The 27788-nt window shown below is 40.0% G+C and overlaps 1 protein-coding gene across 17 annotated transcripts in view; it reads right to left on the bottom strand.

The window, feature by feature from the left end:
- The window catches only part of TNS1 (tensin 1), a 608032-nt gene that overhangs the window by 144492 nt on the left and 435752 nt on the right, over positions 1 to 27788 (bottom strand). For all 17 annotated transcript variants that reach the window (XM_073647437.1, XM_073647438.1, XM_073647442.1 and 14 more), the window contains 3 exons: positions 26140 to 26269; positions 24715 to 24780; positions 16578 to 16694 (listed from right to left, as the gene is read on the bottom strand). In XM_073647437.1, coding sequence (XP_073503538.1) covers positions 16578 to 16694; positions 24715 to 24780; positions 26140 to 26269 — 313 coding nt within the window. The remainder of the gene's footprint in view (positions 1 to 16577; positions 16695 to 24714; positions 24781 to 26139; positions 26270 to 27788) is intronic.

The following is a 27788-nucleotide window of genomic DNA, read 5'->3' as shown; positions in this document are numbered from 1 at the left end:
TATAGACTGTACTTATATACTACATTACTGCCATATAGACTGTACTTATATACCGCATTACTGCCATATAGACTGTACTTATATACCGCATTACTGCCATATAGACTATACTTATATACCACATTACTGCCATATAGACTGTACTTATATACCGCATTACTGTCATATAGACTGTACTTATATACCGCATTACTGCCATATAGACTATACTTATATACTGCATTACTGCCATATAGACTATACTTATATACCGCATTACTGTCATATAGACTGTACTTATATACCACATTACTGCCATATAGACTGTACTTATATACTGCATTACTGCCATATAGACTGTACTTATATACTGCATTACTACCATATAGACTATACTTATATACTGCATTACTGCCATATAGACTGTACTTATATACCGCATTACTGCCATACAGACTGTACTTATATACCGCATTACTGCCATATAGACTGTACTTATATACCGCATTACTGCCATATAGACTATGCTTATATACCGCATTACTGCCATATAGACTATACTTATATACCGCATTACTGCCATACAGACTGTACTTATATACTGCATTACTGCCATATAGACTGTACTTATATACTGCATTACTGCCATATAGACTGTACTTATATACTGCATTACTGCCATATAGACTGTACTTATATACTGCATTACTGCCATATAGACTGTACTTATATACTGCATTACTGCCATATAGACTGTACTTATATAATGCATTACTGCCATATAGACTGTACTTATATACCACATTACTGCCATATAGACTGTACTTATATACCGCATTACTGTCATATAGACTGTACTTATATACTGCATTACTGCCATATAGACTGTACTTATATACCACATTACTGCCATATAGACTGTACTTATATACCGCATTACTGCCATATAGACTATACTTATATACTGCATTACTGCCATATAGACTGTACTTATATACCACATTACTGCCATATAGACTATACTTATATACCGCATTACTGCCATATAGACTATACTTATATACCGCATTACTGCCATATAGACTATACTTATATACCGCATTACTGCCATATAGACTGTACTTATATACTGCATTACTGCCATATAGACTGTACTTATATACTGCATTACTGTCATATAGACTGTACTTATATACCGCATTACTGCCATATAGACTATACTTATATACCGCATTACTGCCATATAGACTGTACTTATATACCGCATTACTGCCATATAGACTGTACTTATATACTGCATTACTGCCATATAGACTATACTATTATACACTTCATTACTGCCATATAGACTGTACTTATATACCGCATTACTGCCATATAGACTGTACTTATATACTGCATTACTGCCATATAGACTGTACTTATATACTGCATTACTGCCATATAGACTATACTTATATACCGCATTACTGCCATATAGACTGTACTTATATACTGCATTACTGCCATATAGACTATACTTATATACTGCATTACTGCCATATAGACTGTACTTATATACTGCTTTACTGCCATATAGACTATACTTATATACTGCATTACTGCCATATAGACTATACTTATATACTGCATTACTGCCATATAGACTGTACTTATATACTGCATTACTGCCATATAGACTGTACTTATATACTGCATTACTGCCATATAGACTATACTTATATACCGCATTACTGCCATATAGACTGTACTTATATACCGCATTACTGCCATATAGACTATACTTATATACTGCATTACTGCCATATAGACTGTACTTATATACCGCATTACTGCCATATAGACTGTACTTATATACCGCATTACTACCATATAGACTGTACTTATATACCGCATTACTGCCATATAGACTGTACTTATATACTGCATTACTGCCATATAGACTGTACTTATATACCGCATTACTGCCATATAGACTATACTTATATACTGCATTACTGCCATATAGACTATACTTATATACTGCATTACTGTCATATAGACTGTACTTATATAATGCATTACTGCCATATAGACTGTACTTATATACCGCATTACTGCCATATAGACTATACTTATATACTGCATTACTGTCATATAGACTGTACTTATATAATGCATTACTGCCATATAGACTGTACTTATATACCGCATTACTGCCATATAGACTATACTTATATACTGCATTACTGCCATATAGACTGTACTTATATACCGCATTACTGCCATATAGACTGTACTTATATACCGCATTACTACCATATAGACTGTACTTATATACCGCATTACTGCCATATAGACTGTACTTATATACTGCATTACTGCCATATAGACTGTACTTATATACCGCATTACTGCCATATAGACTATACTTATATACTGCATTACTGCCATATAGACTATACTTATATACTGCATTACTGTCATATAGACTGTACTTATATACTGCATTACTGCCATATAGACTGTACTTATATACCGCATTACTGCCATATAGACTATACTTATATACTGCATTACTGTCATATAGACTGTACTTATATAATGCATTACTGCCATATAGACTGTACTTATATACCACATTACTGCCATATAGACTGTACTTATATACCGCATTACTGCCATATAGACTATACTTATATACTGCATTACTGCCATATAGACTGTACTTATATACCACATTACTGCCATATAGACTATACTTATATACCGCATTACTGCCATATAGACTGTACTTATATACCGCATTACTGCCATACAGACTGTACTTATATACTGCATTACTGCCATATAGACTGTACTTATATACTGCATTACTGCCATATAGACTGTACTTATATACTGCATTACTGTCATATAGACTGTACTTATATACCGCATTACTGCCATATAGACTATACTTATATACCGCATTACTGCCATATAGACTGTACTTATATACCGCATTACTGCCATACAGACTGTACTTATATACTGCATTACTGCCATATAGACTGTACTTATATACTGCATTACTGCCATATAGACTATACTTATATACTACATTACTGCCATATAGACTATACTTATATACCGCATTACTGCCATATAGACTGTACTTATATACTGCATTACTGCCATATAGACTATACTATTATACACTTCATTACTGCCATATAGACTGTACTTATATACTGCATTACTGCCATATAGACTGTACTTATATACTGCATTACTGCCATATAGACTGTACTTATATACTGCATTACTGCCATATAGACTGTACTTATATACTGCATTACTGCCATATAGACTATACTTATATACCGCATTACTGCCATATAGACTGTACTTATATACTGCATTACTGCCATATAGACTATACTTATATACTGCATTACTGCCATATAGACTGTACTTATATACTGCTTTACTGCCATATAGACTATACTTATATACTGCATTACTGCCATATAGACTATACTTATATACTGCATTACTGCCATATAGACTGTACTTATATACTGCATTACTGCCATATAGACTGTACTTATATACTGCATTACTGCCATATAGACTATACTTATATACCGCATTACTGCCATATAGACTGTACTTATATACCGCATTACTGCCATATAGACTATACTTATATACTGCATTACTGCCATATAGACTGTACTTATATACCGCATTACTGCCATATAGACTGTACTTATATACCGCATTACTACCATATAGACTGTACTTATATACCGCATTACTGCCATATAGACTGTACTTATATACTGCATTACTGCCATATAGACTGTACTTATATACCGCATTACTGCCATATAGACTATACTTATATACTGCATTACTGCCATATAGACTGTACTTATATACCGCATTACTGCCATATAGACTATACTTATATACTGCATTACTGCCATATAGACTGTACTTATATACTGCATTACTGCCATATAGACTATACTTATATACTGCATTACTGCCATATAGACTGTACTTATATACCGCATTACTGCCATATAGACTATACTTATATACCGCATTACTGCCATATAGACTGTACTTATATACCGCATTACTGCCATATAGACTATACTTATATACCGCATTACTGCCATATAGACTGTACTTATATACCGCATTACTGCCATATAGACTATACTTATATACCGCATTACTGCCATATAGACTGTACTTATATACCGCATTACTGCCATATAGACTATACTTATATACCGCATTACTGCCATATAGACTGTACTTATATACCGCATTACTGCCATACAGACTGTACTTATATACTGCATTACTGCCATATAGACTGTACTTATATACTGCATTACTGCCATATAGACTGTACTTATATACTGCATTACTGCCATATAGACTATACATATATACCGCATTACTGCCATATAGACTGTACTTATATACTGCATTACTGCCATATAGACTATACTTATATACCGCATTACTGCCATATAGACTGTACTTATATACCGCATTACTGCCATATAGACTATACTTATATACCGCATTACTGCCATATAGACTGTACTTATATACCGCATTACTGCCATATAGACTATACTTATATACCGCATTACTGCCATATAGACTGTACTTATATACCGCATTACTGCCATATAGACTATACTTATATACCGCATTACTGCCATATAGACTGTACTTATATACCGCATTACTGCCATACAGACTGTACTTATATACTGCATTACTGCCATATAGACTGTACTTATATACCGCATTACTGCCATATAGACTGTACTTATATACTGCATTACTGCCATATAGACTGTACTTATATACTGCATTACTGCCATATAGACTATATGCAGTGTATGAGTATAGTCTATTTGGCATTAATACAGAATAAATTGCACATATCCAATGATTGCATATATACTGGCCCATACACTGGTTCCTTCACTCTTTGATATGTATTTAATAGACTCATAGCAGCCTGCACCTGTTCACACTCGCTTCATGTTAGGAGGAGCTGGTCAGTTTTTGCTTCTTTGTAGATAGATATATAATGTTATATTATTGATGTAGTGACATGAAAATCACTAGGAGAGTCCTGATAAACACCAGATTATAAACTTCAGGCCGGAACCCAGACAGTTGTCTCTTCTGATGTTCCTTTTGCCGCTGATCAATAACCCAAGAAGCCATCAATCAGCTCAGAGTATTTTTACACTTCCACCCTCCAAGCGCCGCACTCTCCGCAGTGAGTAAACACGGAGCAGTGGTCAGAGCAGTGTACTCACAACCTGGAACTAAATACACATATACACAAGTAGTGTATGTGTGGGTGTGTATATACACTGTGTGCAGAATTATTAGGCAAGTTGTATTTTAGAGGATCATTTTTATTATTGATCAACAACAATGTTCTCAATCAACCCAAAAGACTCATAAATATCCAAGCGTAATATTTTTGAAGCTGGAGTGGTTTTTTTTAGATTTGGCTATCTTAGGAGGATATCTGTTTGTGCAGGTAACTATTACTGTGCAGAATTATTAGGCTACTTAATAAAAACCAAATATAATCCCATCTCACTTGTTTATTTTCACCAGGTAAACCAATATCAGTGCACAAAATTTAGAAATAAACATTTCTGACATGCAAAAACAAAAACCAAAAAGATTAGTGATGAATATAGCCACCTTTCTTTATGATGACACTCAGCAGCCTCCATCCATAGATTCTGTCAGTTTCTTGATCTGTTCTCCATCAACATTGCATGCAGCAGCCACCACAGCCTCCCAGACACTGCTCCCAGAGGTGTACTGTTTTCCCTCCCTGTAGATCTCACCACAGCCTCCCAGACACTGTTCCCAGAGGTGTACTGTTTTCCCTCCCTGTAGATCTCACCACAGCCTCCCAGACACTGCTCCCAGAGGTGTACTGTTTTCCCTCCCTGTAGATCTCACCACAGCCTCCCAGACACTGCTCCCAGAGGTGTACTGTTTTCCCTCCCTGTAGATCTCACATTTTATGATGGACCACAGGTTCTCTATGGGGTTCAGATCAGGTGAAGAAGGGGGCCATGTCATTATTTTTTCTTCTTTTAGACCTTTACTGGCCAGCCACGCTGTGGAGTAGTTGGATGCATGTGATGGAGCATTGTTCTGCATGAAAATCATGTTTTTCTAGAACGATACCGACTTCTTCCTGTACCACTGCTTGAAGAAGTTGTCTTCCAGAAACTGGCAGTAGGTCTGGGAGTTGAGCTTCACTCCATCCTCAACCCGAAAAGGTCCCACAAGTTCATCTTTGATGATACCAGCCCATACCAGTACCCCACCTCCACCTTGCTGGCTTCTGAGTCGGAGTGGAGCTCTCTGCCCTTTACTGATCCAGCCTCTGGCCCATCCATCTGGCCCATCAAGAGTCACTCTCATTTCATCAGTCCATAAAACCTTTGAAAAATCAGTCTTAAGATATTTCTTGAACCATTCTTGACGTTTTTTCTTATGTTTCTTGTTCATAGGTGGTGGTTTTTCAGCCTTCCTTACCTTGGCCATGTCCCTGAGTATCGCACACCTTGTGCTTTTTGATACTCCAGTAACGTTGCAGCTCTGAAATATGGCAAAACTGGTGGCGAATGGCATCTTGGCAGCTTCACGCTTGATTTTCCTCAATTCATGGGCAGTTATTTTGCGCCTTTTTTGGCCAACACGCTTCTTGCGACCCTGTTGGCTATTTGCCATGAAACGCTTGATTGTTCGGTGATCACGCTACAAAAGTTTGGAAATTTCAAGACTGCTGCATCCCTCTGCAAGACATCTCACAATTTTGGACTTTTCAGAGCCGTCAAATCTCTCTTCTGACCCATTTTGCCAAAGGAAAGGAAGATGCCTAATAATTAAGCACACCTTATATAGGATGTTGATGTCATTAGTCAACACCCCTCCGCATTACAGAGATGCCCATCACCAGATTTACTTCATTGGTAGTTGGCTCTCAAGACTATGCAGCTTGGAGTAGGACAACATGTATAAAACGTATCATGTGATCAAAATACGCATTTGCCTAATAATTCTGCACGCGGTGTGTATATATATTATATATATTAATCTTAAGCTTAATGTTTTATAAAAATTGGTGTTTTTGCAGCAGCTATTTCAGTTTGATCTATGTAATAACTGTTGGACACAGTAATGTTTCTGCCTTGAAATGAGGTTTATTGTACTAACAGAAAATGTGCAATCTGCATTCAAACAAAATTTGACAGGTGCATAAGTATGGGCACCTCACCAGAAAAGTGACATTAATATTTAGTAGATCCTCCTTTTGCAAAAATAACAGCCTCTAGTCACTTCCTGTAGCTTTTATTGATTTTCTGGATCCTGGATGAAGGCATTTTTGACCATTCCTCTTTACAAAACAATTCCAGTTCAGTTAAGTTTGATGGTCGCCGAGCATGGACAGCCCTCTTCAAATGATCCCACAGATGTTCAATGATATTCAGCTCTGGGGACTGGGATGGCCATTCCAGAACATTGTAATTGTTCCTCTGCATGAATGCCTGAGTAGATTTGGAGCGGTGTTTTGGATCATTGTCTTGCTGAAAGATCCATCCCCTGCGTAACTTCAACTTTGTCACTGATTCTTGAACATTATTGTCAAGAATCTGCTGATATTGAGTGGAATCCATGCATCCCTCAATTTTAACAAGATTCCCGATGCCGGCATTGGCCACACAGCCCCAAAGCATGATGGAACCGACACCAAATTTTACTGTGGGTAGCAAGTGTTTTCCTTGGAATGCTGTATTTTTTTGCCGCCATGCATAACGCCTTTTTGTATGACCAAACAACTCAATCTTGGTTTCATCAGTCCACAGGAACTTCTTCCAAAAAGAAATTGGCTTCTCCAAATGTGCTTTTGCATACCTCAGCCGACTCTGTTTGTGGCGTGCTTGCAGAAACGGCTTCTTTCGCATCACTCTCCCATACAGCTTCTCCTTGTGCAAAGTGCGTTGTATAGTTGACCGATGCACAGTGACACCATCTGCAGCAAGTTGATGCTGCAGCTCTCTGGAGGTGGTCTGAGGATTGTCCTTGACTGATCTCACCATTCTTCTTCTCTGCCTTTCTGATGTTTTTCTTGGCCTGCCACTTCTGGCCTTAACAAGAACTGTCCCTGTGTTCTTCCATTTCCTTACTATGTTCCTCACAGTGGAAACTGCCAGGTTAAATCTCTGAGACAGCTTTTTGTATCCTTCCCCTGAACAACTATGTTGAATAATCTTTGTTTTCAGATCATTTGACAGTTGTTTTGAGGAGCCCATGATGCCACTCTTCAGAGGAGATTCAAACAGGAGAACAACTTGCAAGTGGCCACTTTAAGTAGCTTTTCTCATGATTGAATACACCTGGCTATGAAGTTCAAAGCTCAATGAGGTTACAAAACCAAAAAAAGTGCTTTAGTAAGTCAGCAAAAAGTAGGTAGGAGTATTTAAAACAAGAAAATGATAAGGGTGCCCATACTTATGCACCTGTCAAATTTTGTTTGAATGTAGATTGCACATTTTCTGTTAGTACAATAAACCTCATTTCAAGGCAGAAACATTACTGTGTCCAACAGTTATTACATAGATCAAACTGAAACAGCTGTTGCAAAAACACCAATTTTTATAAGACATTAAGCTTAAGATTAATAGGGGTGCCCAAACTTTTTCATATAACTGTATATTATATATATATATATATATATACATATATATATATATATATATATATACACATACATATGCATATACACTACCGTTCAAAAGTTTGGGGTCACCCAGATAATTTTGTGTTTTCCATGAAAACTCATACTTTTATTTATCAAATGAGTTGCAAAATTATTAGAAAATATTGTCCAGACATTGACAAGGTGAGAAATAATGATTTTTATTTGAAAGAATAATTTTCTCCTTCACACTTTGCTTTGGTCACAGAATGCTCCTTTGCAGCAATTCCAGCATTACAGACCTTTGGCATTCTAGCTGTTAATTTGCTGAGGTCATCTTGAGAAATTCCCCCCCATGCTTCCTGAAGCCCCTCCACAAGTTGGATTGACTTGATGTGCACTTTTTGCACCATACGGTCAAGCTGCTCCCACAACAACTCAATGGGGTTGAGATCTGGTGACTGCGCTGGCCGCTCCATTACAGATAGAATACCAGCTGCCGGCTTCTTCCCTAAATAGTTCATGCATAATTTGGAGGTGTGCTTTGGGTCATTATCCTGTTGTAGGATGAAATTGGCTCCAATCAAGCCCTGTCCACAGGGTATGGCATGGCGTTGCAAAATGGAGTGATAGCCTTCCTTATTCAAAATCCCATTTACCTTGTACAAATCTCCCACTTTACCAGCACCAAAGCAACCCCAGACCATCACATTACCTCCACCATGCTTGACAGATGGCGTCAGCCACTCTTCCAGCATATTTTCAGTTGTTCTGCGTCTCACAAATGTTCTTCTGTGTGATCCAAACACCTCAACCTTCAGGTCTGGGGAACGGGCGGCCAGTCCATAGCTTCAATGCCTTCATCTTGCAGGAACTGCTGACACACTCCAGCCACATGAGGTCTGGCATTGTCCTGCATTAGGAGGAACCCAGGGCCAACCGCACCAGCATATGGTCTCACAAGGGGTCTGAGGATCTCATCTCGGTACCTAATGGCAGTCAGGCTACCTCTGGCGAGCACATGGAGGGCTGTGCGGCCCTCCAAAGAAATGCCACCCTACACCATTACTGACCCACTGCCAAACCGGTCATGCTGAAGGATGTTGCAGGCAGCAGATCGCTCTCCACGGCGTCTCCAGACTCTGTCACGTCTGTCACATGTGCTCAGTGTGAACCTGCTTTCATCTGTGAAGAGCACAGGGCGCCGGTGGCGACTTTGCCAATCCTGGTGTTCTGTGGCAAATGCCAAGCGTCCTGCACGGTGTTGGGCTGTGAGCACAACCCCCATCTGTGGACGTCGGGCCCTCATACCACCCTCATGGAGTCGGTTTCTAACCGTTTGTGCCGACACATGCACATTTGTGGCCTGCTGGAGGTCATTTTGCAGGGCTCTGGCAGTGTTCCTCCTGTTCCTCCTTGCACAAAGGCGGAGGTAGCGGTCCTGCTGCTGGATTGTTGCCCTCCTACGACCCCCCCCACATCTCCTGGTGTACTGGCCTGTCTCCTGGTAGCGCCTCCAGCCTCTGGACACTACGCTGACAGAGACAGCAAACCTTCTTGCCACAGCTCGCATTGATGTGCCATCCTGGATGAGCTGCACTACCTGAGCAACTTCTGTGGGTTGTAGAGTCCGTCCCATGCTACTACGAGTGTGAAAGCACAATCAACATTCAAAAGTGACCAAAACATCAGCCAGAAAGCATTGGTACTGAGATGTGGTCTGTGGTCCCCACCTGCAGAACCACTCCTTTATTGACGGCGTCTTGATAATTGCCAATAATTTCCATCTATTGTCTATTCCATTTGCACAGCAGCATGTGAAATTGATTGTCAATCAGTGTTGTTTCCTAAGTGGACAGTTTGATTTCACAGAAGTTTGATTTACTTGGAGTTATATTCTGTTGTTTAAGTGTTCCCTTTATTTTTTTGAGCAGTGTATAAATATGTATATATATATATATATATATATATATATATATATATATATATATATATATATATATATATATATACACACACATATACATATACACACACACACACACACACACATGTATATACATATATACACACACACACACACACGTATATACATATACACAAACACATGTACATATATATATATACACACACACACACACGTATATACATATACACAAACACATGTACATATATATACACACACACACATGTATATACATATACACACACACACACACATGTATATACATATATACACACACACACACGTATATACATATACACAAACACATGTACATATATATACACACACACACATGTATATACATATATACACACACACACACGTATATACATATACACAAACACATGTACATATATATACACACACACACGTAGTGCTTGAAGCGACAGTTTCCGTGGCTCTGAAAAGTGAAGCTAAATCAGAGACTTAAGTCTTATGTAAATATTCACCATAGAATGATACATTTTGCAATTTTTTTAAGATACTTTCTTAATCCATCATTTGTGCTTGCTGTCAGTGAATATACACATTTGTTTCTGACAGTTGATGTTTTGTCACAAATATATCTAGTTCAAACAATCCTCTGTGAGCCTGGACTCCAGACTGATACATTGTAGCAAATTATCAGGACAGAAATGAGCTCTGTGCTGCAGATGAAATAGGCTGAACAAAGATGTACAGACTGGATGCAATTGTAACAAACCCTCAGTTGTGAGATGCTTTAGGTTAGGATCAGTTTTTAGCCTCAGGAAGGAAGCAGGAATGTTCCAACTACTGACAGCAAACAGAGATGCTGAATACATGGATAATAATAATGAGCCTAAATAGAAAGTAGGTAAGAAAGTTGCTGAACTTTTCATTCTACAGATATTAAGCTTTACTCACATAAAACCACCTAAGGGTTGGTCTAGCCTATAACTGTTCATCCTGTTCTTCCTGGTTCATAGCTATGACAGGGGCAATAACACAGAGGAGGAGAGAGATAGAGTAACAGTTATGTAACACCCTTGTTTTCAGGATATGTAACATGCAGTCAGCTGTTATTAAGTAACTTATATACTTAGGAACCCCTGATAGTAACAAGTTCAAGGTCACAAATTCTTTCTGAGATGAGGGTAGGAATTCACAGTGGATGCCAAAGTAGAATGGAAACTATCACAAGATTCTCATGGATCGGTTCCACCCTTTTTGTTTTGTTCTGTGACTTTAAAAATTCTCTTTAAAAAGAGTCTATAAACTACATAGAAAAAAAGTTAAAATAAATGTCCTGCTCTATATCACTCCTGGTGGTCACGCTTAATAGGGCCGCCTCTGAAAAATTGCTATTTTGACTATTTGTGGGGGTCATTTTTTTGGGAATGTTATTGACAACATTGGCCGCAGCAGCTTGCACTCCACCATAAGCACCAAAGACATTCCTGTAATGTAAAAACAAACTGCACTGACCATGACAAGCAAATCAGAAGAGATGCCAAAAGTTTATCCCGGTCTCTCACTTGAAGGTGTCAGCTTCCTCCTCTTTTAATTTGGATCCTCTGCCGCCAAATTGAGCTGCCTCCTGACACCCATAAATCAGAGAGTGCCACCTGCCTGCCGCATGACAGCTCATGAAAAATGAAACCTTTCTTATTTGTGACTAGCAGAAAACATGCAAACAAATGCGTGAGGCTCGGGTGAAGCAGGTGGACGGGATGCCCTGTGGTACCCCCAATCCATTAATCACCCCTCTATATCCACTGCCCAGTCTCCCCAGTCTCCACTCCAACCACTGGCACATGTGGATTCTGCTTTAACAACTAGTAAAATCAATGGCTACAACAACTCATAAAAGATATTTGCATCAAAACAACACTAGAAGCATATGACCTCTGCTTACTGTCAGTGAATAGGTTTATTCTTGTTTATACCCAGAGTATGAACACCGCCCTAAAACTTGGCTCATCATGTGCGGGAACATGGGGAACAGAACCTGTGACTCCACCACGCCCGTCACAGCGAACCACAAAAACCATACAAAATAGCCAAGGGAGAAGACATTATCCCAACAAAACCCCAGAAGTGAATGTAAATCAACAAATCACATGGGATTTGTTTCACAGCTGAGGTGTTGTTCCAGTGGAATGTAGACTCTAGACAATATTCCATAAAATAAAAACATCCACAAAGTCTCTCCTGTCCTTATAGTTTGATACAATCTATCGGAAGATCATGTATCAAGTATCAGACTGAGGACTCTACAGACTGGAGTCAATTGTAACAAACACTGAGTATTAGGTCTGCACAGGATTTCAGCCTCTGGATGCAAAAAAATGTTCTCCTTCAATGAACACAAGAAGAGATCTAGAGTAGACAATGGTGACATATTGTTACATAATGAAGAGATGTATTATTGTATTTACTAAACATAATACAGCAGTGACACATTATATAGTGTCATATCATATAGTGATAGATGGTGTCATATCATCTGAGGAACTCAATCACTCCCTGCACACTATCATTCACGAGCACAGACTATTCTAATGATTCCTTCTTACACATGATTACTTACTAAGATCTGCACCCCAAGACGCCCAGGGGCTCGCCTTGCTTTGTAGTGATCTGTGGGATGCCCTGAGCTGTGACCTGCACACATTGCCTGTGTCACCAGTGGACACACAGATGCTGTGACCTGCACACATTGCCTGTGTCACCAGTGGACACACAGCTGCTGTGACCTGCACACATTGCCTGTGTCACCAGTGGACACACAGCTGCTGTGACCTGCACACATTGCCTGTGTCACCAGTGGACACACAGCTGCTGTGACCTGCATAGATTGCCTGTATCACCAATGGACACACAGCTGCTGTGACCTGCATAGATTGCCTGTGTCACCAGTGGACACACAACTGCTGTGACCTGCACATATTGACTGCGTCACCAGTGGACACACAGCTGTTGTGACCTGCACATATTGACTGTGTCACCAGTGGACACACAACTGCTGTGACCTGCACATATTGCCCGTGTCACCAGTGGACACACAACTGCTGTGACCTGCATAGATTGCCTGTGTCACCAGTGGACACACAGCTGTTGTGACCTGCACATATTGACTGTGTCACCAGTGGACACACAGCTGTTGTGACCTGCACATATTGACTGTGTCACCAGTGGACACACAACTGCTGTGACCTGCATAGATTGCCTGTGTCACCAGTGGACACACAGCTGTTGTGACCTGCACATATTGCCTGTGTCACCAGTGGACACACAGCTGTTGTGACCTGCACATATTGACTGTGTCACCAGTGGACATACAGCTGTTGTGACCTGCACGTATTGACTGTGTCACCAGTGGACATACAGCTGTTGTGACCTGCACATATTGACTGTGTCACCAGTGGACACACAGCTGTTGTGACCTGCACATATTGACTGTGTCACCAGTGGACATACAGCTGTTGTGACCTGCACGTATTGACTGTGTCACCAGTGGACATACAGCTGTTGCGACCTGCACGTATTGACTGCGTCACCAGTGGACATACAGCTGTTGTGACCTGCACGTATTGACTGTGTCACCAATGGACACACAGCTGTTGTGACCTGCACATATTGACTGTGTCACCAGTGGACATACAGCTGTTGTGACCTGTACATATTGACTGTGTCACCAGTGGACACACAGCTGTTGTGACCGGCACATATTGACTGTGTCACCAATGGACACACAGCTGTTGTGACCTGCACATATTGACTGTGTCACCAGTGGACACACAGCTGCTGTGACCTGCACATATTGCCTGTATCACCAGTAGACACACAGCTGTTGTGACCTGCACATATTGACTGTATCACCAGTGGACACACAGCTGTTGTAACCTGCACATATTGACTGTATCACCAGTGGACACTCAGCTGCTGTGACCTGCACGTATTGCCTGTATCACCAGTAGACACACAGCTGTTGTGACCTGCACATATTGCCTGTATCACCAGTGGACACACAGCTGTTGTGACCTGCACATATTGACTGTATCACCAGTAGACACACAGCTGTTGTGACCTGCACATATTGACTGTATCACCAGTGGACACACAGCTGTTGTGACCTGCACATATTGACTGTATCACCAGTGGACACACAGCTGCTGTGACCTGCACATATTGCCTGTATCACCAGTAGACACACAGCTGTTGTGACCTGCACATATTGACTGTATCACCAGTGGACACACAGCTGTTGTGACCTGCACATATTGCCTGTATCACCAGTAGACACACAGCTGTTGTGACCTGCACATATTGACTGTATCACCAGTGGACACACAGCTGTTGTGACCTGCACATATTGACTGTATCACCAGTGGACACACAGCTGTTGTGACCTGCACATATTGACTGTATCACCAGTGGACACACAGCTGCTGTGACCTGCACATATTTCCCGTGTCACCAGTGGACACACAGCTGTTGTGACAGACAGCACAAGCACTCATGACTTTACCTTGCCCACAGCTGTGTGAGGATCTCTCTGATGTTACTACCCACCCACACCCTTGCAATAGTTGCCTAAAGGCCACGGCCCCACTATCAGTATTCGGTCAGTATTCGGTCAGTATTTGTTCTCAGGAGTGGGAGCCAAAACCAGGTGAGGAACAATCACAGAAAAGGTAGAATAGAAACAAGTCACCAATTCTGCATTTATCACCCGCTCCTGAGAAAAATACTGACCGAATACTGACCAAATACTGATAGTGGGGCCGTGGCCAAAGTCTTTCATCCGTTTTAACTCTGGGTTTGCTGGAAAGATGAAATATAGATGCTAATATTGTTAGTTTACCATCTTACAGAAATGATGTTGGGAAGAAGATGTAAATCAGAACATAATGCATATCAATCATTCCAGCCTTTATGTGTCAGCTCCTGAACCTCGTACACTTCTCATACGCTTTAGGCTGCATATTCAATCATCTGCAAAACCACGCGACCATTACAATCAGCCATGTGAAATTGCAGGTGAAACAGCTCTTACTCTGCAAGATTAAGTGATTGTGCAGAGAAATGGTAGAAAGACTGCAGCGGTACAGGGCTGTAGTATGATCGCTGTGTGTGAACACAGCCTTAAACGGCAGCTCTAATCCATTAGGGTGCAGCTATAATCAGTGACTTCTGGTTAGATGCAATGTCTAATGGAGTCTGAGGTTGTCAGAAAATCATCTGAGACACAAGCTGTGCTCTGTACTTTCTACCATACTTTATACTACAGCTGCGCTCTATTAAGGCACATCTACATTAGCAGAGACTAAAGATTATGTAAAAAAAATAAAGTCTGAAGTCATCTGAACTCCATCCCCTTTTGCAATGGAGGCTCTATCTACTGCACTTCCTTTTCTCCAATTTTGATCATTGATTCCAGCTTAGATGCACGGACTAACAGAGCGTGAAGACGAATGAAATCCACCTCTCGTATCCCTCACCCTATGCTTTACACTGCAGTACTGCTCTACTAAAGCATATCTGCGGTCAAATATCAGAGCTTAGATGCACTGTCTGAAGGAGTCTAATTGTCTGACCTTCACCTCCCATCTCATTGGAGACTAGAAGCGCTGCTCTGTCAGTTCCCCCATGCTTTACACTGCAGCACTTTGAAATCTCTTTCCCTTTCTGAAGGCCATCTCCAGCTTCTGCTGCTATTCTGTCCCCTCCCATACATTTAACCCTAACGTTCTGCATCTTCGTATAGGCTGCAGTGTATGGGTGTAAAGAGATGATGTTCATCTCAAGAAAGGACGGAATGATTATAAACTACAAGGGAGGATGATCTTGTGTTACAGGGAAACTCCGAGCCATGATGGCAGCACCCACCTTCCAGACTGTCCTCTCGGTGCGCATTGAAGTTGTCATAAGAGTCCCATCGGATCAGAGGATCAGAGGTGTTATAATCAACTGAGACGCTCGGGCCGTTCTCCAAATGTTCCATCCCTGAACAAAACAAATATCAAGTCACTAACAATAATACATAAAATGTACATCAAAGGTGTACCTGTAAATATAACCACTATACGACAACTGGATCCAGAAACCTATAGTGTGAACAGCTTATTATTATTATTACTAGATGGTGGCCCGATTCTAACGCATCGGGTATTCTAGAATATGTATGCAGCCGAACCGGGCGCAATCAGCAGAGCGGTGTTTACATTTGGCGCCAATCTCGCTGATTGGTCGCGGCCGGCGGCCACCTCTTCACAGAGGTCAGCGGCGATGCAAACGAAGTACCCCCCAGACTGGCGGCGCCGCTGACCTCCATGCGGCTACCGTCGGGAGATCAGCGGCTAGGGCCGGCCACGACCAATCAGCGATATTGGCGCCAAATTTAAACGTCGCTGTGCTGATTGGCGCAGAGCGGTGTTTAGACTTGGCGCCAATATAGCGGATTGGTCGCGGCCGTCGGCAGCGACCAATCAGCGTCGTATTAGTGTGGGCCCGGGAGCGGCGCTGCTTGTGCGGGTACTTCCGCTGTGAGCAGCTGGGAAATGACCGGCTGCTCGCAGCAGAAGAATCCAGACCGGCGGCGCCGCCGCTCCCCGGTCCTCCCTTCACACTTACCGTCGGGAGATCAGCGGTCCTAGCCGCTGATCTCCCGACGGTAGCCGCATGGAGGTCAGTAGTCGGGGTAGTTCTGCTACGATCAGCCGGGAGATGACCAGCTGGCGTCGGTCATCTCCCGGCTGCATCGCCGCTGACCTCCGAGCGGTAGATGAGCCGCTAACGGCCGCCATTTTTTTCTGAAATCCCGCGTCGCTGATTGGCCGTGGCCGGACAATTATATACATTAGATTATAATAGTTATATAGTATTATCGTAGTTATATTCTTATACATAGGGGGCAGTATTATAATAGTTATATTCTTGTACATAGGGGGCAGTATTATAGTAGTTATATTCTTGTACATAGGGGCAGTATTATAGTAGTTATATTCTTGTACATAGGGGCAGTATTATAGTAGTTATATTCTTGTACATAGGGGGCAGTATTATAGTAGTTATATTCTTTTACATAGGGGCAGTATTATAGTAGTTATATTCTTGTACATAGGAGCAGTATTATAGTAGTTATATTCTTGTACATAGGGGCAGTATTATAGTAGTTATATTCTTGTACATAGGGGGCAGTATTATAGTAGTTATATTCTTTTACATAGGGGCAGTATTATAGTAGTTATATTCTTGTACATAGGAGCAGTATTATAGTAGTTATATTCTTGTACATAGGGGCAGTATTATAGTAGTTATATTCTTGTATATAGGAGCAGTATTATAGTAGTTATATTCTTGTACATAGGGAGCAGTATTATAGTAGTTATATTCTTGTATATAGGGGGCAGTATTATAGTAGTTATATTCTTGTATATAGGAGCAGTATTATAGTAGTTATATTCTTGTACATAGGGACAGTATTATAGTAGTTATATTCTTGTACTTAGGGATCAGCATTATAGTAGTTATATTCTTCTACATAGGGGGCAGTATTATAGTAGTTATATTCTTGTACTTAGGAGCAGTATTATAGCAGTTATATTCTTGTACATAGGAGCAGTATTATAGTAGTTATATTCTTGCACATAGGGGCAGTATTATAGTAGTTATATTCTTGTACCTAGGGAGCAGTATTATAGTAGTTATATTCTTGTACATAGGGGCAGTATTATAGTAGTTATATTCTTGTACATAGGGGCAGTATTATAGTAGTTAAATTCTTGTACATAGGAGCAGTATTATAGCAGTTATATTCTTGTACATAGGAGCAGTATTATAGTAGTTATATTCTTGCACATAGGGGCAGTATTATAGTAGTTATATTCTTGTACATAGGGAGCAGTATTATGGTAGTTATATTCTTGTACATAGGAGCAGTATTATAGTAGTTATATTCTTGTACATAGGAGCAGTATTATAGTAGTTATATTCTTGCACATAGGGGCAGTATTATAGTAGTTATATTCTTGTACATAGGAGCAGTATTATAGTAGTTATATTCTTGTACATAGGGAGCAGTATTATAGTAGTTATATTCTTGTACATAGGAGCAGTATTATAGTAGTTATATTCTTGTACATAGGAGCAGTATTATAGTAGTTATATTCTTGTACATAGGAGCAGTATTATAGTAGTTATATTCTTGCACATAGGGGCAGTATTATAGTAGTTATATTCTTGTACATAGGGAGCAGTATTATAGTAGTTATATTCTTGTACATAGGAGCAGTATTATAGTAGTTATATTCTTGTACATAGGAGCAGTATTATAGTAGTTATATTCTTGTACATAGGGGCAGTATTATAGTAGTTATATTCTTGTACATAGGGGCAGTATTATAGTAGTTATATTCTTGTACATAGGGGCAGTATTATAGTAGTTATATTCCTGTACATAGGAGCAGTATTATAGTAGTTATATTCTTTTACATAGGGGCAGTATTATAGTAGTTATAATCTTGTACATAGGGGGCAGTATTATAGTAGTTATATTCTTGCACATAGGGGCAGTATTATAGTAGTTATATTCTTGCACATAGGGGCAGTATTATAGTAGTTATATTCTTGTACATAGGGGCAGTATTATAGTAGTTATATTCTTGTACATAGGGGCAGTATTATAGTAGTTATATTCTTGTACATAGGGAGCAGTATTATAGTAGTTATATTCTTGTACATAGGAGCAGTATTATAGTAGTTATATTCTTGTACATAGGAGCAGTATTATAGTAGTTATATTCTTGCACATAGGGGCAGTATTATAGTAGTTATATTCTTGTACATAGGAGCAGTATTATAGTAGTTATATTCTTGTACATAGGGAGCAGTATTATAGTAGTTATATTCTTGTACATAGGGAGCAGTATTATAGTAGTTATATTCTTGTACATAGGAGCAGTATTATAGTAGTTATATTCTTGTACATAGGAGCAGTATTATAGTAGTTATATTCTTGTACATAGGAGCAGTATTATAGTAGTTATATTCTTGCACATAGGGGCAGTATTATAGTAGTTATATTCTTGTACATAGGGAGCAGTATTATAGTAGTTATATTCTTGTACATAGGAGCAGTATTATAGTAGTTATATTCTTGTACATAGGAGCAGTATTATAGTAGTTATATTCTTGTACATAGGAGCAGTATTATAGTAGTTATATTCTTGTACATAGGGGCAGTATTATAGTAGTTATATTCTTGTACATAGGGGCAGTATTATAGTAGTTATATTCTTGTACATAGGGGCAGTATTATAGTAGTTATATTCTTGTACATAGGAGCAGTATTATAGTAGTTATATTCTTTTACATAGGGGCAGTATTATAGTAGTTATAATCTTGTACATAGGGGGCAGTATTATAGTAGTTATATTCTTGCACATAGGGGCAGTATTATAGTAGTTATATTCTTGCACATAGGGGCAGTATTATAGTAGTTATATTCTTGTACATAGGGGCAGTATTATAGTAGTTATATTCTTGTACATAGGGGCAGTATTATAGTAGTTATATTCTTGTACATAGGAGCAGTATTATAGTAGTTATATTCTTGTACATAGGGGCAGTATTATAGTAGTTATATTCTTGTACATAGGGGCAGTATTATAGTAGTTATATTCTTGTACATAGGAGCAGTATTATAGTAGTTATATTCTTGTACATAGGGGGCAGTATTATAGTAGTTATATTCTTGTACATAGGAGCAGTATTATAGTAGTTATATTCTTGTACATAGGGGCAGTGTTATAGTAGTTATAATCTTGTACATAGGGGGCAGTATTATAGTAGTTATATTCTTGCACATAGGGGCAGTATTATAGTAGTTATATTCTTGCACATAGGGGCAGTATTATAGTAGTTATATTCTTGTACATAGGGGCAGTATTATAGCAGTTATATTCTTGTACACAGGGGCAGTATTATAGTAGTTATATTCTTGTACATAGGGAGCAGTATTATAGTAGTTATATTCTTGTACATAGGGGCAGTATTATAGTAGTTATATTCTTGTACATAGGAGCAGTATTATAGTAGTTATATTCCTGCACATAGGAGCAGTATTATAGTAATTATATTCTTGTACACAGGGAGCAGTATTATAGTAGTTATATTCTTGTACATACGGGGCAGTATTATAGTAGTTATATTCTTGTACATAGGGGCAGTATTATAGCAGTTATATTCTTGTACATAGGAGCAGTATTATAGAAGTTATATTCTTGCACATAGTGAACAGTATTATAGTAGTTATATTCTTGTACATAGGGGCAGTATTATAGTAGTTATATTCTTGTACATAGGGGGCAGTATTATAGTAGTTATATTCTTGTACATAGGGGGTAGTATTATAGTAGTTATATTCTTGTACATAGGGGCAGTATTATAGCAGTTATATTCTTGTACATAGGAGCAGTATTATAGAAGTTATATTCTTGCACATAGTGAACAGTATTATAGTAGTTATATTCTTGTACATAGGGGCAGTATTATAGTAGTTATATTCTTGTACATAGGGGGCAGTATTATAGTAGTTATATTCTTGTACATAGGGGGCAGTATTATAGTAGTTATATTCTTGTACATAGGAGCAGTATTATAGTAGTTATATTCTTGTACACAGGGGGCAGTATTATAGTAGTTATATTCTTGTACACAGGGAGCAGTATTATAGTAGTTATATTCTTGCATATAGGAGCAGTATTATAGTAGTTATATTCTTGTACATAGGAGCAGTATTATAGTAGTTATATTCTTGTACATAGGGGCAGTATTATAGTAGTTATATTCTTGTACATAGGGGGCAGTATTATAGTAGTTATATTCTTGTACATAGGGGGCAGTATTATAGTAGTTATATTCTTGTACATAGGAGCAATATTATAGTAGTTATATTCTTGTACATAGGAGCAGTATTATAGTAGTTATATTCCTGCACATAGGAGCAGTATTATAGTAATTATATTCTTGTACACAGGGAGCAGTATTATAGTAGTTATATTCTTGTACAAAGGGGCAGTATTATAGTAGTTATATTCTTGTACATAGGGGCAGTATTATAGTAGTTATATTCTTGTACATAGGGGCAGTATTATAGTAGTTATATTCTTGTATATAGGAGCAGTATTATAGTAGTTATATTCTTGTACATAGGAGCAGTATTATAGTAGTTATATTCTTGTACATAGGGGCAGTATTATAGTAGTTATATTCTTGTACATAGGGGGCAGTATTATAGTAGTTATATTCTTGTACATAGGGGCAGTATTATAGTAGTTATATTCTTGTACATAGGAGCAGTATTATAGTAGTTATATTCTTGTACATAGGAGCAGTATTATAGTAGTTATATTCTTGTACATAGGGGCAGTATTATAGTAGTTATATTCTTGTACATAGGAGCAGTATTATAGTAGTTATATTCTTGTACTTAGGGGCAGTATTATAGTAGTTATATTCTTGTACATAGGGGCAGTATTATAGTAGTTATATTCTTGTACATAGGGGCAGTATTATAGTAGTTATATTCTTGTACATAGGGGGCAGTATTATAGTAGTTATATTCTTGTACATAGGAGCAGTATTATAGTAGTTATATTCTTGTACATAGGAGCAGTATTATAGTAGTTATATTCTTGTACTTAGGGACAGTATTATAGTAGTTATATTCTTGTACATAGGGGCAGTATTATAGTAGTTATATTCTTGTACATAGGGGCAGTATTATAGTAGTTATATTCTTGTACATAGGAGCAGTATTATAGTAGTTGTATTCTTGTACATAGGAGCAGTATTATAGTAGTTATATTCTTGTACATAGGAACAGTATTATAGTAGTTATATTCTTGTACATAGGAGCAGTATTATAGTAGTTATATTCTTGTATATAGGAGCAGTATTATAGTAGTTATATTCTTGTACATAGGAGCAGTATTATAGTAGTTATATTCTTGTACATAGGGGCAGTATTATAGTAGTTATATTCTTGTACATAGGGGGCAGTATTATAGTAGTTATATTCTTGACATACAGGCATGAGGGAAAGTTGGGTGGAAACCCCTGTGGGAGCTGTAATGGATAACATATTGGTCGTCTTCCGGACGTATCTCAGGAGCATTTTCAGTATTTTAGTTGGATAGATTGTGTCCATCCTCGGCTCGTCCTGGTTTGGTTCTTTGTGCTTTCTTTCTCGGTGTGTTCTATAGACTTTTATACTAAACCAAGTTCATCTGATTGTTTACACTTTCCGCCTGATTGGAAGGACTGTGCGGTGCGGCTGAGGGGCCACAGGTCTCGTTTGCCCCAGGGCACTTTCTAGTCCATCAGACCATCTTCCTAACAATCTATTCTTTCCATCCTCCAGAACTAAGCAGCAGTACTTAATCATTTTAGAGAAAGAGAAACAAAGCGGCAGAAAGAAACCACAAACACAAATAGGAAGATGGCGCAATAATGTAAGAGACTCAGCCCGGCTCTGCGGTCAAATCACAGAACCAGTCACCTTGAAAGCCCATTAAAACCCAAAAGTGATGGTTCCTGGACTATAGAGAACTGCAGTTTATGGCCAGAAAGCAGCCCTGAAATTATAACCCCTCACATTGAGAAACTGCTTCATGGAGATACAGCAAGAGAAACAAAATGTATAATATATAGATCACTCCCTCGAAATCTATGTGCTCCCTATAATTTATAGGCCACTCCATTGAAATGTATGTGCACCCCATTATATATAGACCTCTCCCTATAATGTGCTCCCCATAATATATGGACCTCTCCCTATAATGTGCTCCCCATAATATATAGACCTCTCCCTATAATGTGCTCCCCATAATATATAGACCTCTCCCTATAATGTGCTCCCCATAATATATGGACCTCTCCCTATAATGTGCTCCCCATAATATATAGACCTCTCCTTATAATGTGCTCCCCATAATATATAGACCTCTCCCTAGAATGTGCTCCCCATAATATGTAGCCCTCTCCCTATAATATGCTCCCCATAATATATAGACCTCTCCCTATAGTAATCCCCCCATAATATATAGACCTCTCCTTATAATGTGCTCCCCATAATATATAAACCTCTCCTTAGAATGTGCTCCCCATAATATATAGACCTCTCCCTATAGTATGCCCCCCATAATATATAGACCTCTCCCTAGAATGTGCTCACCATAATATATAGACCTCTCCCTATAATGTGCTCCCCATAATATATAGACCTCTCCCTATAATGTGCTCCCCATAATATATAGACCTCTACCTAGAATGTGCACCCCATAATATATAGACCTCTCCCTATAATGTGCTCCCCATAATATATAGACCTCTCCCTATAGTATGCCCCCCATAATATATAGACCTCTCCCTATAATGTGCTCCCCTTAATATATAGACCTCTCCCTAGAATGTGCTCCCCATAATATGTAGACCTCTCCCTAGAATGTGCTCCCCATAATATGTAGACCTCTCCCTAGAATGTGCTCCCCATAATATGTAGACCTCTCCCTAGAATGTGCTCCCCTTACTGGCCCCTGCCCCAACCTAATGCCCCTGAAACATGAGTAAAGCACATGACTACTACTGTTCCCAGAAAATACCTCTAAAATAGTAACCCCCAAGAGTGACAGCCAGAAGCCCCCTATATCTAATTAATGCCGGCCACAGTGCCCTTATTTAGGACTTGCCAGTGTTATTCCCTTCTACATATGTGCCAGCTACAGGGTTCCTTCTCATATCTGGATCACTGTAATAAAAAAGGGGTCAAGGCCATCCTGTGCGAGCCCACCATGGGACCCCATTACAGAGGAGATGCTGCCAGTGCCCGTATTCCTGAGCAGCCACCATGGTGCTCGGCCTCCGTACTCCGGGAGCCGCCTGATCTACACCATACGTTGTATAAGAAGCATTATAACACCCAGCAGACAATATGGCTTTGTGCTCTCTATTAATCTTCTCTCACCTTGTATCTTCTCGGGGCCATAGGAGAAGACGAACTCCACTTTCCCAAAATCCGGGAACCTTTCATCTGAAAGAATTAAGAAGTTACTGTTAACTTCTCGTCAGGATCGATTGTTCCATTTTCCTATATTAGCCCCGATTCTGATCAGCGCTGGTGAATGGCGCACACATTGGCCGTGGGGCCGCACAGCACAGACTGACGGGACAGTCACATCCGATTCTCACGTGAGGTCTCGTATGAGGATAACTAGCGGCGACCTTAAAGGCTAATATTGGTGCCGGGCCAGGAGGTCGGGAGCTGACGGCTTTTTATCCCGTATCCATGTCAGGGCGACAGGTGTGGAGGGACTGCACTGAATGACGGGGCCGATTGTTGTGTCAGCACCCAATATAACATATCAGCTTCCTGACTGCACACTGCCGCCATACAGACCGCCACCTCCAGTTATAAAACCGTCACGTCAGCAAGGTTAATCTCCACATTACTAAGCAGATCTGCACTACACTGGGAAAGCTGGGTGACCAGAAACATGGCCGACAATGCAGCACTTTAAGCTTCCTCTGGCTCCTGAATGGCATATCTACCCAGTCACACAGAGGACTTACTTTGTATATTTCCAATGCACTTCCCTGGGAAAGCTGGGTGACAAGCAACATGGCCGACGGTAGAGCTTCTTCAGGATGACACTCAGATTTCTCTGACTCCTGAACGGCACAAGATCAGGGAGGAGGATCTGTCTCTAAATTACTAGCAAGACTGGGAAAGCTGGGTCACAAACCATATGGCCAAAACCCCCAGCACTTTTAGGAGTTGCCACCATTGTTTCCAGCTCCTGGATTGGATATCTGCCCCAGTTATAGCGATACATGAACAAGGAGGATCTGTCTTTACATTATTAAGGAGATTTGCCGTGCATGAGACTGGGAAAGCTGGGTGACAAGCAACATGGCCGACAATAAGGCACCTTCAGGAATTGCCTATCTGTCCAGTTATCAGGGATACAAGAACCTCATATTCCACATTTCTAAGCAGGCTGGTAATGCAGGAGTCTGGGAAAGTTGGGTTTAAAGCAGATGCACAAGCTGCATGCATCCAGTAATATACAGAACATCTGCACTCAGCACAATTATTTCATCCTTGTGATAAATATATAGAAATGATTATATCAGTCTGAATTATTATGGAGACATTTTACACCTCCGACCTCATTGCGATAAAGAGAAGAAGAAGCAAAAATCATGGAGAGCGGAGACTCCGGATTCCTCCGGTCACAACCTCTGCGGACGGTTAGCACAGACCATACAGTGATGCAATACAGCGGTGGCTGGCGAGACATGCTGGGACTTGTAGTCTCACCATAAACGCAGCACCTCGGGAATGTGATAACCCCCCCAGATCACTTTCAGCAGATCACCTGTACTGTACCTTTAAAAGCTTCATCCAAATCATCTTTCACAAACACGACCCCGAGATCATGGATGGCGCACGTGTGGAACTGCACGCGGAATATAACGTCACGCGTCGGGCTGCGATACTTCTTGTGGTAACATTTCAGCTGAATAAAGGAAAATTTAAGATACAATGAAATCAAAACAAGCACAATGAATTGTAACAATGTGTCAGAGTCTTAAAGAGACAGCGCACCTTTAAAAAGACAAATTCTATTTACATCTGACTTTTGGAAAGCTGGGCTATAAAATCAATGTGGTCAATACTGCAGCCTTCGTGAGAATCACCCAGTTTTCCCAGACCCCTGAATGGCTAATATAGCTGATATTGCAGTGATATGGGAGTGAGGAACGTATCTTTGTATTATTAGGCACGTGTGATAATTGGAAACTGAAAAGGCGGTCATTTAGGTTGGCACTCAGCTTTCCCAGATACAGATATAACCAAGGTGATGTACAGACATGTTTTCTGCACTGCGGCTGATATAGGGGGAAATGCTTTGTAAGTACCTGGGGGGGCACCGCTCGCTGAGAGCGGATGAGTCAGGAGATGGGGGGCCGGTGGCTGCAATTAGCAGATCCATAACTGCCACCGATGGTGATTTACTGTAACTGGTATTCAGCGCTGCAGACACCGCGGTAGGGGCCAGTATCTCAGAGAACAGACTGGGAGGGGTTAAAGGGCAGCAGCGGACGGGGGCCAAAGTGACCAGTGTCCTAGTAGTTAAAGGTTTCCTACCCTGGACAGTATGGGCTACCAGGAGTGTTCATGCTGAAGTGGCCAAATTGAGCCACCATTGAGCCACTGTAGAATTAGTGGTACACTCATTGCCAAGATGAAGGGTGAACACTTTGCCAAGTAAATGCCGTGCACGACCCACATAAATGATCAAAACTGCCCAGAAAGCGCCACACATTGCTGAAAATGAAGGCGTCACCCAAAAAGTGTCACATTGTTTACTGTTTATCTGATAAATGTATCAGCCAGAAAGTGCCATGCGGTGCCCAGATAGTGAACGCATCACCCAAAAAGTTACACATTGGTCAGATCAATAGTAAATATATTGCTCCAAAGTGTCATAAATCGCCCAGAGAACGGCACCCAAAAAGTGCCATGCGGTGCCCAGATAGTGAACGCATCACCCAAAAAGTGTGATAAATCGCCCAGAGAACCTCGCCCAGAAAGTGTTACATGCTTACTGTTTGTCTGATAAATGTATCGCCCAGAGAACGTCACCCAGAATGCGCCGTACGGTGCCCAGATAGTGGACGCATCACCCAAAAAGTGTCAGAACTGATCAGAAAGCATTAACAAATCAGAATGAATATATTGCTGAAAATGTGCCTTAGGTTGATAGAGTGAACGCATCCCTAATAAAGAAGCAAAAATCGCTCATAGATGGAAAAAATAAATAAAAAAAATTGTCCCAAAAAAGTAGACAACCCCTCTAATATAAACATCTGTATTTCAGCATGTTTGCCTCCATTCTGGGGGTTGTGCACCATAAACAGGGAATGTCCCCGTTTCACAGCACAGACTTGTTTCTGAGGTCCAGATAGTGATAAATAGTGCAAATATTGTATATTGCACACATAGCGCCACCTAGTGCCCAGATAAACAGTGCA

Source organism: Phyllobates terribilis, unplaced genomic scaffold (assembly GCF_046119375.1).
Source record: "Phyllobates terribilis strain yellow unplaced genomic scaffold, ASM4611937v1 Scaffold_9__5_contigs__length_417890890, whole genome shotgun sequence".
Lineage (NCBI taxonomy): Eukaryota > Metazoa > Chordata > Amphibia > Anura > Dendrobatidae > Phyllobates > Phyllobates terribilis.
This window is presented reverse-complemented; position numbering and strand designations above follow the sequence as displayed.